This window comes from Zonotrichia leucophrys, chromosome 19 (genome assembly GCF_028769735.1).
Source record: "Zonotrichia leucophrys gambelii isolate GWCS_2022_RI chromosome 19, RI_Zleu_2.0, whole genome shotgun sequence".
In the NCBI taxonomy this organism is placed as follows: domain Eukaryota; kingdom Metazoa; phylum Chordata; class Aves; order Passeriformes; family Passerellidae; genus Zonotrichia; species Zonotrichia leucophrys.
The window spans coordinates 510,629-523,947 of NC_088188.1; the positions used below are offsets into that span (position 1 = coordinate 510,629).

The 13,319-nt window shown below is 46.2% G+C and overlaps 1 protein-coding gene across 7 annotated transcripts in view; it reads right to left on the minus strand.

Annotated features, from left to right (window-relative positions):
- The window catches only part of TSPOAP1 (TSPO associated protein 1), a 68,277-nt gene that overhangs the window by 25,599 nt on the left and 29,359 nt on the right, over positions 1-13,319 (minus strand). For 6 of the 7 annotated variants that reach the window (XM_064729163.1, XM_064729160.1, XM_064729159.1 and 3 more), the window contains exons 12-17: positions 8,024-8,207; positions 7,504-7,724; positions 4,847-4,956; positions 2,942-3,051; positions 715-1,530; positions 74-225 (exon numbers count right to left, since the gene is read on the minus strand). In XM_064729163.1, the coding sequence (XP_064585233.1) occupies positions 74-225; positions 715-1,530; positions 2,942-3,051; positions 4,847-4,956; positions 7,504-7,724; positions 8,024-8,207 (1,593 nt within the window). The remainder of the gene's footprint in view (positions 1-73; positions 226-714; positions 1,531-2,941; positions 3,052-4,846; positions 4,957-7,503; positions 7,725-8,023; positions 8,208-13,319) is intronic. The other variant, XM_064729162.1, reaches the window with a different exon arrangement.

A 13,319-nucleotide genomic window follows, 5' to 3' on the forward strand; every position in this document is an offset into this window, starting at 1 on the left:
AAGCTTTCCATGTCTTAAGGTCTGATACTTCATGCTCCCCCTGCAACAGCCCAGCCCCCTGCACAGGCAGTACCTTCTGTCCATCCGCGTACACGGCATAGCCAGTGACCCGCACCCCATTGGAAGATCCTTCAGCATCAATGGTGACAGGTAACCAGCTGATAACCAGGATACCTGGAGAGGGACCATGTTCCACCTGGACATCCAAAGGAGCATCAGGTGTGCCTGTGAGAGACCAAACACAATTTCCTCTTGCTTATCTGGCTACAGCATAAAGCTCAACCCTGGTTAGAACCAAAGAGCAAACTCCCAACCAGCCTTGCCCCTGCAGAACTGAACTACAACAGCCAGGCCAGTATTGGAAAATGTCAGACAGAACCAGAGAAAATAAGGTGCTCTTGTTCTGTGAAAGCTTTAATGCACAGAAAACAGAACTTTGCAAAAGTAGCTGAGGCCAAGATGCAGCAATCCTTGGAGCAAAGTCATGGTAAACCATCTCTTCCCTGCCCAACCAGCACACAGGATGTCTTCCCAGAGCAAATGAAAGCAAAAGGGCTAATCAAATTTTAAAATAAAGTAAGAAAAACATTAAGACAAAACAGTGCAGCACCTCAGGCTCTGGGGACCTAATCAAGCTTGCTTCCCTCTGCCCTATGGCTTCCCAGCAAAGGGCCAGTTAAGCACAGCCTCTCCATGTGCAGAGGCCTGCAGTACCTGCTAGAGGGGTAGTGAAGTGTATCACGGCTGAGTCCTGCTCCTGCCCCTTGGGCACCTCTTCCCAAGGACTTTTCATGGGCCGGGCCTCCAGCTTGGCCACGTACTGGGTGCTGGGCTGCAGGTTGCGGAAGGTGTACCAGTACACGCCCGGCTTGGTCACATCACACTCCTGCCCATTGAGATACACCCCGTGGCTGTAGTTGCTGTTGCAGGGAAGCCACGTGACTTCTGCTGATGTAGCTGTGACGCTTCTGACTTTCAGCATCGTCGGTGCCACGCCAAAATCCTGCCCCACAAAGAAAGTGCAGCGCAGTTTATCCGAGCTGCCGTGCTCCGTCACCGTCTGCACGGACACGCGGTAAGCCCTGCTGTGTAAATCCAGCTTCTCTATCACTGCTTTGGTCTGAAGGCCACTCTTCACGTTCTGACGTAGCTCTTCATCCACATAGATGTTGTAGCTTTGTATGTCTGGACAGCCAGCTGGCAAAAGAGGTGGTTCCCAGCCTACAACTATGCTTCTGGCAAGCTGCTTGATAAGAGTCAGTTTTCTTGGGTAAGGCACTGCTGTGTGACTAACGGGCTCCTCCTGGTCTCCTTCTGCTCTGCTGGCCAATGGACTGGCACTACTCTCTTCAATGGAAAACTCACTCTTATCTCCACTGCTGGTGCTTGTACTGACCAAACTTTTCTCCTGGTATGAGCTATGGGTGAGATCATTCAGCTCTGGAGGCAGAAACATCATGAGGTCATCATCTGAAACTCGCTCAACAAAATTGGAGGGGACCAGCCCTCGCCGGCCATCCATCAGCTCCCCTAAACAAAAAACAGGACACCTGTTACCACTGCTCCTGCCATTGACCTTCCAACTCAGCTGCCAGGACTATGGTACAACATCTTTGCCAGGGTACAACAGCTCAGCAGTCAAGAGTGGAAAAGATCTCAGGGAGGTTATTTCTGGCAATGCTTCCTGATTTCCTAGGGCTTCCCTTGTTAGGTCCCAAAGGACACAGTGAGGAAATTCACTGCTTCACACATTTCAAAACCGATTAAGTAAAAGGTTGGGTTGTGTAACTAGCTAAAGGCTTTCTCCTTCTTCATTGTCCCATTCCTCCTCATCACAGCTCTTTCACTAACTTTTTTAGCCTTCCCAAACTACCCAGCTGGATGATTTTACGTCTTCTCCCAGCCATACAGATTTGGGGTTTGCAGTATTTCCTCCAGAAAGTCCATCTTCCCAGCTCTGTATTCAGCTCTGGCCTTCCTTTTAGCTCCCTTCTTTCTTAAGTTAACTCCTCTACTAAAGGTGTCCCAAAAAGACTTGTGGGGACAACAGACAAACAGCACTTGGTCTGTGCAAACCCATCAAACCACAGATGAGCAGCACACAGGGACTGCACTGCCTTCTCCCTTCCAAACTCTACCTACAGCAAATCAAGTGAAAGCAGGGAAAGCAGAAAAGGTTAGTAAAGAATAATCTTTTTAAACAATAAACAAACAAATAAATGAAAAGCTTGGGAATAGAAAGAAAGAAAAATGAGGCAGAGCAGTCACAGAGCAAGCAGTGCAACACACATGCATTTGTCTCAGCTCTTGCAAAGCACCTCAGGAAATCAGGAATTTATCCCCCCCTTAAGCAAGTGGCTCCACAAAAAAACCTCAACACAAATTTACAGCCCACAAATCTTGGTTTCAATTCCATCCACCTTTTAGTCAACCAGGACCATGTTTACAAAGGGACCAGAACAGCAACACTGTGTAACACCAGCAAAGGTCACAATTGTAGTCTGGGTTGATTAATGTACCCCCTCTTTGTCAAAAGAGCACGAGGCAATGGAGCCCATTATCTGCTGCAGTCCCTGGCTCACTACAGGCACTGGAAAGAGGGAAACAGCCCATCTGCAAAAGAGGCTGAACATGGTCCTCTCCATGGTGAGGGAGGAACCATATGGGAGCTGAAACCATTGGGGATGAAACCTGGAACTTGCTGAAAGTAGTGGCAAAATTTCCACTGAAATCAATAGACAAAGATTTCATAGCTTAGGCTTAATTTATTCATAACATAAATAAAGCCGTTTCCAACAAGATCTGCTCATTCAACGAACTAACTTTGGGTACAAACTCTTTACCTTGAGGTCTCAAGGTTTGCTAAATGTCTCTCTCGTTTTCTGGAGAGAAACCAACACTCCATAGCAGTTCGGTCACATTTCATTTTACTAAAACACACCTTCAAAGAAGCCATCTTCATCCATGTCTCCATAGATGTAAATATATTCTCCAGCAGTCAGTGGAAGTTCTGCCTCTGGATTTTCATTAGGTCCATCAAAAGGATTGTAGCTGAAATATTTACAATTGGAAGACTTAATTTGCATAGGAATCTTCCCAGCAACACATTTCAGCTGTGATGCTGATAAGCTTTCAGTTCATTGGGAATGACTCCACTTTGGTAAGCAGCAAAATCCACAGACAAAGGTATACATGTAAACTGTAGTTTACATATAAAAATATTAAATAACAGATAATTTCTGAGGAGCAGAACAGATCACTTGTTACATCCAAAGGAACAGGGATATAAGGATGCTGAAGGGACTGGAGCATCTCTCTGAGGACAGGGTGAGGGAGCTGGGCCTATTCAGCCTGGAGAAAAGTCAACAGAAAGGGGATTTTATCAATGCACAGGTATATTTGGGGTGGGTGTCAAGAGGAGGGGGCCAGATGCTTTCCACTGGTGCCCAGCAACACGACAAGGGGTAGTGGGCACAAACAAACAGGAAATTTCACCAGAACCTGAGGAAAAATTTCTTTGAGGTTGAGCAAACACTGGAAGAGGCTGCACAGAGAGGCAGTGGTGTCTCCTCCTGCTCTAACCCCACATTTTAAACAGCACTCCAAAAACTTCACCAGCAAGAAAATTAGACTTACATTGGTGATATGGCTTGGACTCTAGGCAGCTCTAACCTGCCTACCCAGGGATCCTCAGACTAATCAGAGGGTCTCATTTCACAGGAAAATGCCTCATGAAAAACCTTTATCTTTACAAACACCTACTGCCAATTCCTGTTCTTTACCCCTTAAAAGGGTTTTCATCATGCCAAAGCAATGTTTATCTCTCTGTGATATGACTGAGACCTTATGGGCCCAAGACTGGCATGAAGACACAGACCACATCTGATGCGCTCCTCACAAGCACAGAACCATCCCTGTTCTCTTCCTCCCAATGGAAAAGCTGAAGGACAGGTAATACACTGAACTGTAGCAACGTGGGCTTGACCATGATGGCTCAGTGAATGGCAACAAACAAAACATCTGGCTTTTTTTTTCTCTTTAAAAATTACAGTCAGAAGCATTCGGGCAAAAATTTCAGAAATTCTAAGCTGAAATTTACTTAATTGATGGAACAAGATTTCTTGGAGAAGAATTCTTGCACTATTCTGAAAAAAACAGACAATTCAAGGAATATGTCAGTTGAACTAATTTTCAACAGAGACTAAATATTTAAAGTTTCACACAGTGCTGTTCACTGAAGAGCTACTGAGCTTAATGTGCTTTTGTTGAGCTAAGCCTGGATTGTGCAGGAAGTTGCAGGTCTCAAATCATTCAATCATGGAATGGTTTGAGTTGGAAGGCACCCAAAAGCTCATCTCATTCCACTCCCTGCCATGGCAGGGACACCTCACACTGTCCCAGGGTGCTCCAAGCCCCATCCAGCCTGGCCTTGGGCACTGCCAGGGATCCAGGGGCAGCCCCAGCTGCTCTGGGCACCCTGTGCCAGGGCCTGCCCACCCTCACAGGGAACAATTCCATTCCAATATCCCATCCATCCCTGCCCTCTGGCAGTGGGAAGCCATTCCCTTGTCCTGTCACTCCAGGTATTTGTCCCCAGTCCCTCTCCAGCTCCCCTGGAGCCCCTTTAGGCCCTGGAAAGAGCTCTAAGGTCTCCCCAGAGCCTTCTCTTCTTCAGACTAGACACTCTCAGCTCTTCCAGTGTGAAAACGCCATGGAGAAATAAGATATAAGGTCTAACCTATGATTATCCACTCCTAACAGTGGTGAATCCTAGAGAAGATTGTGAAGTAGGGAACTGTGGATAACTGTGTAACTTCTCAGAGCACAGGCAATGAGCACTCAGTACCTGTATCGAGCTAAGAACACCTGGAGCTTTGCAGGGCCTTGGCTGCCTGGCTCTGGCATGAGGGAGATGCTGTCAACATCCAGTTCCTCCATTTCACTCGCAGTGTCCACCTAAAAATGTTAAAGATAAGGAGTAAAAGAATACTCAGAGTGTTTGTACATAGTGAACACATCCTCTAATCTCTTGGCTGGTGTCAGTCTGGCTCCTGGGCTAAGGACCATCTCTAAGAACGACTTTTTGACTTTTTAGGTGAGGAAGTAGTAATAAGAGGCAACAGCCCCAAGTTGGAGCTTCAGAGCTTCCAGTCAGACATCAGCAAAAACTCCTTGCCCAGGTGGGTGATACAGCCTTGGGAACAGCTCCCAGAGCTGGGGGGGATCTCTATTCTTGAAGAACCTGCAGCCTGAGCTCAGCAGAGCCATGGCCACACTGATCCAAAGCTGGTGACAATCCCACTGGAGCAGGAGATTTGACTAGAGGCTCTGGAAACCTCTTCCACCCCAGACATCCATAATTCAGTATATTGGTTTCCTGCTACCTCTAAATGGGAGCTGTGCCTGTATGCAACAGAAATGTCAACCTGAACAAAGGAGCTCTGTTGGATGTTGGGGTCTTTAACTGCTTCTGTCCTCTCCAATACCTGTAAATTTCCTGTAGGATGTCTATGTACTTTAGACAGAGCTTTGATTGAAACTTTTGGTTTTAGCTGACTCTGCTAACAGCACATGCTGAATGAAAGTCAGGGCAGGAAGCCCCCATTCCTGTTACAACCTCTCCCTTTCTAGCCAGCAGCTCCTTCTGCACTTCCTAAGCTGAAGGCTGCACCTTCTGGGCAGTTGGTGCCTACTGGCAAAGCACCTTTGGGAAATTTCTCTCAGTTGTTTTGATCCCAGTGACATGTTGGGATTTTACATCCAGTGGCAATGGGGTATGTAATGCAACCCTTCTTGAGGCAGTGCACTCCCTGGGGTTTGTCTGAATTTGTGCCAATGAACCAATTCAAGCTGCCTTTTTAAAGCAGACCTCAAGGCAAACGTATTTTTGATGAAGACCCATTGCAGGCACCAGAACACTGTCGCAGACATCTTTTGTGAAAAATCTATTCTTGGGATTTTTCTCCCTTCTGACAAGCTGTGGCCTCGGAGACAAATGTAAACAATGGTTGTCTGCTGCTGTAGAATGTACCAAGTGAATCCATGATGGGTCTCCGGTAGATGTTTAGATTTACTGACCAGTCACGGCAGAGCTGGCTCTCGCTCTCTGTCCGAGCCAGCTGCCTTTGTTGTCATTCTTTCTTTTCTATTCTTAGCTTAGCTAAGTTCTGAGGAAACCTTTTCCTTTCCTTTTCTTTTTAGTATAGTTATAATGTAATATATATATATCATAAAATAATAAATCAAGCCTTCTGAACATGAAGTCAACATTCTCGTCTCTCCTCTCATCCAAAAACCCCTGTGAACACAGTCACAGAACACAAAGTATTTTTTAACACATAAAGAGCCAATCTCAGGAGGAGTTCAGAGCATCTTTTCAAGGTACTGTACTCCTTGTAATGCAATCCTACCCCATGTCCTTGCAGAACAAAAATCTGTAACACCCAAATGAAGGGGCTTAGCCTGGAATGTCCCCACAGTTATGTACTGTGGAAGCCAAACTCTCCCGGCACTGGCTCTTTTCCAAGAGTCCCACACTGATCTCTGCAGGCATCTGTCTCTCCAGGGAGGCAGGCTGGCTTCCAAGCTTTTTCTTGAATTAAAAAGTAGGCTTTTTTCCTGCTATAGAATTGCTAACAGTTCCATACCTGTTCCTCCCCAGGTGTGACCTTCACTTTGTCTCTGAGCATGGCACTTCCTTGACCTCTGACACAGTGGGAGGCTCTGCCTGGCACTGAAGCAGCCCTTTGTTGTGGCTGTCCTGAGCTGGGCACCTCAGCACTTCAGCAGCTTTAGTACTCAGGGAAAAAAGAGCAAAAGGTGCCTCTCAGGCCACCACACCTGGCCCTGCTCACAGCACTTCTCTGCCCTAAAGTCTGTCCCCTCCAGTGATGCACAGGAGAGAGCATCAACTCCTGCTCCAAGGGAACCCCGCACCACCACAAAAGGGTTCCTGGGAAGAAGCAGCAACAACCATCAAGGAGATCTTGATGGCACAAACATGAAAAGCCTATTAGCTCCATCCCTCTTAGCACAAACTTGGCACCCTCTCGTGGTTTCTTTCACCAATATCTTAGTAACTAAAAACACCACACAAGAAGTTTGAGTTCCTCATTCACAGCTCAAGGCGAAAAATAGTCTGGACAGAGTTTCTCCTCATGCTAAAAATTCTGGTTTGTAGCCTTTATATGTCTTAGTGGCAGCTGAGATGCCACAAGGAAGCTAAGCAAGAGCTACTTCACACATCCCATCCCATTCCTCCAAGCTCCCAGGCACTGTCTATCCAGCTGTTTCCTTCATGGAACACAGCAAAATATTCAAATGAGCATTAAAGACATGACATCTGAAGTAATTTCAGTATTTTCCTATGGTTTTCCTCTTGTTTATTCTATTTTCTTCAGGCAGCCAGAAGGGAATGAATGCAACTTTACTGGTGCTCTCAGCCACGCATGTACTCCCTTCTGGTTGGAAAGCACAGGCAGCAGAGGGGACTCCCATACTGACCTCTGGAGTTGGGCAGGATTTTGGGCTGTTCTGCATGGATTCAGATTTTGAAGAGCTGGACTGAGACTCCCCTTTCTTGGATTGTTTCTGAGCACTGGTGGGACCAGCTGGGGAGCCCATGGTGGTGTTTGGCCCTCGCTGCGACAGCTCCAGCTCGTCACTCCCTTCATTGTGAACCTTCTTTGTGCTCTGATGGGGGAGCAACCCAGGAACAGCTGACTCTGCAACAAAATCAGCTCTCCATTAGTTCCAGCCACAGGCAGGATACAGGATCAGCAATGAGCACCCCAGGGAGCAGTCCAAGTCTCTCCAAATGTGCCCCGTTCAACAGACTGGACAGCTCAGCTCTCCCTGGCCACAGACATGCCAACTTCTCTTTACAAAATGAACCAAAAGTATTTACAATAAGGACAGAGATGTCAAAATTACACTAAATATTTGCATTAACTATTCTAGCCCTTTTCATTCACATAAATATCAACCCATTTGTCAAAGGCCTCTCAGGCTGTCCAGCAATTACCCTTCTCCCAGCGGGGCTGCGGGGTGGAGCTGCACAGAGCAAGGGGCAGCTCTGAAGTCACCAGGGTGGAGGTGAGAAGGTCAATTTTTCCTGTTTGAAGTCGGAATTGTTGGAGTTCCTGTGACAGGAGGCTGAATTGCTCTGTTTGACTGCGACACTGGTCCTCCAGATCCTTCACCCGGGCCTGCCAGGACAGAACGAGGTTAGGAACAAATCCCTGACAAAACACTGAGGTTCCAAACAGGATTTGCCTTTGCTGCATCTTTTCCCAGATTCCAAGGAGCTAAAGGATGCTTTTAAATGCCCTGCCTAGGAACAGTCTTTGGAAACTGGCAGCCTCACACCTCTACTTATTTTAGAAAAGCTGAGGCTCATCATCTCTGAGGATGCTGACTACAAACTCCATTAGGACTTATCCTTAAAATTCTGCATTTGAACTTCAATATCCTCTCTCAGCCCTGCACAAGACCAGATGAGATATGTCAGAGATAAATAAGCCTTAAAAAGATTCAAAAGGCTTTGCATGGTTTTTGGAGCATTAAAATCCTGTCTCCAAAAGGAATTGCTCTCCCAGTTTTGTCCATCACTCCAGAGGCCCCAGCAAGCTCCCAAAACCTTAATCTGACTTCCCCACCATTCCAGGCAGGACTGCCAACTGTCCCTCTGGACCTTGGCACTGGTAAGGGCAGAGAGCACATGGGCCCATGTTGCAGAACTCTCCCTTGATGTGAGAAGCACTTTTCCCCCTGGTCCTACAGAGCTGATTTACTCCAGGGAAATGCATGCTGAGGGCAAGAAAGCCACAACTCAGCAAGATGAGGTGCCAAGGAGCCTTGGGAAACACTATGGAGAGGGAGGAACACATTCCTGCTAGAGAACCATTTATATTTTACCATATTCTCTTTTTACCATCCCTAGAACTTCCCCTTACTAAACACTGCTGATTCCTGGCTGTCTACACATCCCCACGTTCCCCCAGGTTGTAGGCAGATTAATTCCCAGGTGATTCCAATAGCTCCTTTCCCTCCTCTCACTGTTTCTTGTAGATAAGATGCACCGAAACAGATGACTGCACTGCACTCTTCAAAATTTTCCATTCTACCAAATGTATTTGAAGTGTTTTTTCTCCAACTCAAAAAATAAATGATGCCTTGAAATATTATGTGAGTCAGAAAGCCCAAGATTTTAAGCAGCTCTAAAAATAACATTTCTGACCTGGATAAAGCTCTCTCTGTGGTCTCAGAGTAACACAAAACCTTTGTAGCCACTCCCTAAGGATTTAGGAGGGTCATGCATTTTTATTTGCCTGTGACATATCTCTTTTAGGCATTTCAGTTTATTACTTGTTCCCTCCACAAGTCTAAAGGTGCTCTCATGCTCTAAGGAAAGCCTGGTGAAGTCTCTCAAGTTTGGCATGAGCTATCTCTGAACTGAATTCAGATGCCAGGACCAACTTCCAGAAGTGTCTGTGTTATCCACTTACTCAGAGTCAACTCCCTGTTTACTAAGTCATGGTGCACAGGATTCCTCTGCCAATATGAGTGTTTGAATTTACTTACAGTTTGGATTTTTCTCACAAAGACTTCTCCCTTACAACATTGCATCTCAATAGAGAAAAGAAACCCTCAACAGTAAGAACAGTTGCACTGCATCAAAGGAGGGCTTCTTCAAGTCCAACATCCATCCCTGATCCCACCTTGGGACAGAGCCTACAACAACAGACAGGTTCAGAATGACTGCAGGACCAGAGGGGGATTTTCTGTCTTCTGTGCCAGCAGATGCATCTGGATATTGTGTTTAATAGCATCATAATAGTACCTTGTCCTGTAAATTCATAAACCACAGTCTAAATCCATTTATACTGGTGGCCAAGCCAATAACCTGGATCATTCAGTTTAATTCTAAGACACCTAATTAGTCAAGTGTCTTTTCAATCTGTTACTCCAAACAACATACAAACATGCCTTAAGTACTACTGCCACATCATACACAAGGTGTACTTCTAGTAGCTACTTTGTAGGGGACTGCAGGCAGCTGGGAAGCAGCAGGTTTCCAGGGCACTGCTGGGGGACAGGAAGATGAGGCCCAAGGACATGGCCAGGAGGTTCAGGGAACCAGCAGGAATATCAAGCTCCAGACACAGAGAAGACTTCTGTGTCTGTGCCCAACCCAAAATGGGGAGGAAAGAGGAGTCTCCCACAACAGGGACTGGACTTCCAGAAGAGGCTGCAAGAGAAGGAGCAGAGCTTGGTGGGGTCAGTTTAACCACCAGCTCAGGAACTGATTCTCCACACCCAACCACTACCACTTCAGCCCCATCCTCTAAGACACTCTCATTAATGGCAGGTCTGTTCCACTTCTCCAGCTCATGCTCTCCTTTCAGATGTGCCTTGCTCCCCTTCTCCATATCTTCTGCTATTACTTTTCAGGTCAGAGAATTCCTATTTTGCTAGAAGGAAATTCTGCAGTTGTGCAGTCCAAGCTCTTGCTAAAAGCAGGGCTGATGCCAAAGGAATTAAAGGAACATCCACAACTCCACATCAGTGTGGGTTCAACTTCTACAGGATGTGAGCATAACCCAATAAAGTCCTTTCCTGAGAATTCCCACCACTTTGCTGCTTTTTTGACCAAACTTGTGGCTGGCATTTTTTTTTTTAAATCCCCTACCTCTAACCCTGCACCTCCTGTGCCAGCAGGGAATTATGAGCCCACCACCGGGCATGTTTAGTCTCTGCTCTCTCCTCCACGTGCCTTTGCACACCTGCATTTTATCTCCCCATTCCTCCTGAGATTTCTGCCAGATTGGAAGGTTTTAAAGAAGTTTTCTATCAGCTACAAACCCTAGCACTTCTGTACCAGCCTTCTTTCGAAACCACCTGTGAACAGGCCAGCTAGCACAGCTCCCAGGCTGGAATTTCATTAGTACCACCTCTTCTGGGAAAACTATTATCCATAATCTCTACTTCCCATCTTCCACTCAGTTACAAAGCCAGCAAGACCCATCTTCTCCACAACGCTCATTTGCAATGTTGTCACCACTGCTTTTGGAATTTGAAGGAAACACTTCACTCTTGGACTGCAAAGACACTTAAATGTGGAGAAGGAGCACAGTTGGGCAATTCTAAAAATCTGAAAGTGCCAAAAAAAGTAAGCTCCTAATTCTAATTTTCTAATTGGTCAAGAAAGCAAGGCACTTAAAGAGAAACACAGCTGCCCCATCAAACTTATAGTGGGAGCTCCTTTAATTACACTTATTTCTTGGCAGTAACACTCTTGCAATCTTTTCCAGAGTATAGTTAAAACAAGAATACCAAGCAACTGTCAAAGTCAGAACAGATGGAAAAACATCCTGTTTGACAGCATCAGAGCAGTACCTGCATGCAATCCAAAGTACTCTGGGGGCAAGAAGAAAAGCAAAAAGAGATATCAAACCACATCAGCAGTTACACTACAACACTCTGCTGAAGATAATCCAACCCTCAGTCTGAATGAAATTGTCTTCTCACCAAATTACAGTGTCTGCCTTGTTCCATACTGAGATTCCCACCTCATTCCCAGAAGCTAAATCCTACACACTAAATGCATGAATAAGATAACCAGTACTTTTTGAAGGCCTCCAAATCCCAGTGTGCTTTGAGATAAATGACAATATACTTAGAGTGGCTGCTAAATTTCAAGCCCCCTTTTCCCAGCACATTGCACCACTCAAAAATGAATGGAATGGACATTTTGTGCTCAGATCTTTCCCCAGGTCTGGGAATCATGGAGTTCTGGGAGGCAAAGCACAGCTCAGAGCCTGGCTGTGACAGGCTCTTAAGCAGCTGACTGCCTGCTCAGTCCTGCATCCTGCTCCTAGGTCAGGGAAAGCAAGCGAAGTTGAGCTCTGGTCCACCAAAACTGGATTCCTGGAAGGAGGCTGTCTCCTTTTGTATCTATGCAGTGCCAAAGGCAGTTGAAATCTTGTCTCATGTACTTTGGAACCACTGAATTCCCTCATTCCTAAGTTTTTCTTCCTAAGCTGAGAGGGTGCTTCTCTCCATGGCATTTCTCCACACACCCCACTGCACACTCCTTACCCCTGTCACTGCTTTATCTCGGAACTACAGAACACCTAAGGCTGAGGAAGATCACCTGGAGCACTGGCATCACCTGATACAAGCCCTCAGCTCAGAGCAGGGTTGGCTGCCGAGAGCTCTGTCCAGTTCTGAACATCTCCAGGGGCAGAGACTCCACTTATGACAATCATGGGACAGAACTCTTCAAACAGGAAAATGGACTACACTCATTCTTCATTTATATCACATCAAAAAGCTATTCAAGCACATGTGAAAATGACAATATATAGCAAAGACATCTCAAACCCCCTAATTATGCCATACACTGAGGTTCTGGAATGACTATGATTATAGTTATGTAATTTAAATTACTGTTGCTCTGCATTAAACTGGCTTTTAATGACAGTTCCTCTTTCTTTGTTCTACTTTATAAAATTCAAGATCAGGTTGAATCAGGCTCTGAGAAACCTGGTCTAGTTGAAAGTGTCCCTGCCTATGGCAGGAGGTAGAACTGGATGAACTTCAAGGTCCCTTCCAACCCAAACCATTTGATGATACCGTGATCTCTGTACTAGTAACATGAAAGCAAGAATATTTAACTGGTAAGGCCCTTGCAGAAGAACATTACCTTCAAACCCAGAACAAGAGGACTGTCTGTTTCTTCCTTTGCACAGGAAGATGTCTGGTTTAAACCTAAGAAGCTTCTCCAACCCTTCATTGAGTTAGTTTAGAAAACGTTTGCCAAACATCATAGAATCATCAAATCCCAGAACGGCTTGGACGGGAAGAGACCTTAAAGCTCATCCTGTTCCATGGGCAGGGACACTTTTCACTATACCAGGCTGTTCCAATGGCCTTGAAACAGAACCACAGCAACTCTCCCTCTCCCTAAAAGCTGCTCAGAACCCAGCTAAACACCAGGTCATGCAGAGCAGCACCTGTATCAGCTGATCCTATCCTTGCAGCCAAATGCAGAGGTCCCCAAAGGGGTGTGGCAAGGGCACAAGATACAATGTCACATCCCCCACTACTCACCCAACCTATAACACTTCAATCCTGCTCAGCAGAAGCCCAGCACTCTTGGGCTCTACTGGCCAGGCCCCATGCAAAGCTGGTGCTATTTGCAGTCATGGAGCAATCACCATCAAGGACAATTCCCACCTGCTTCAACAGGCCTGGGCTTCCAAAAGCCACAGAGCTGCACAGCAGTGGGCACAGGGAGCTCACTCTGACAGCCCTGA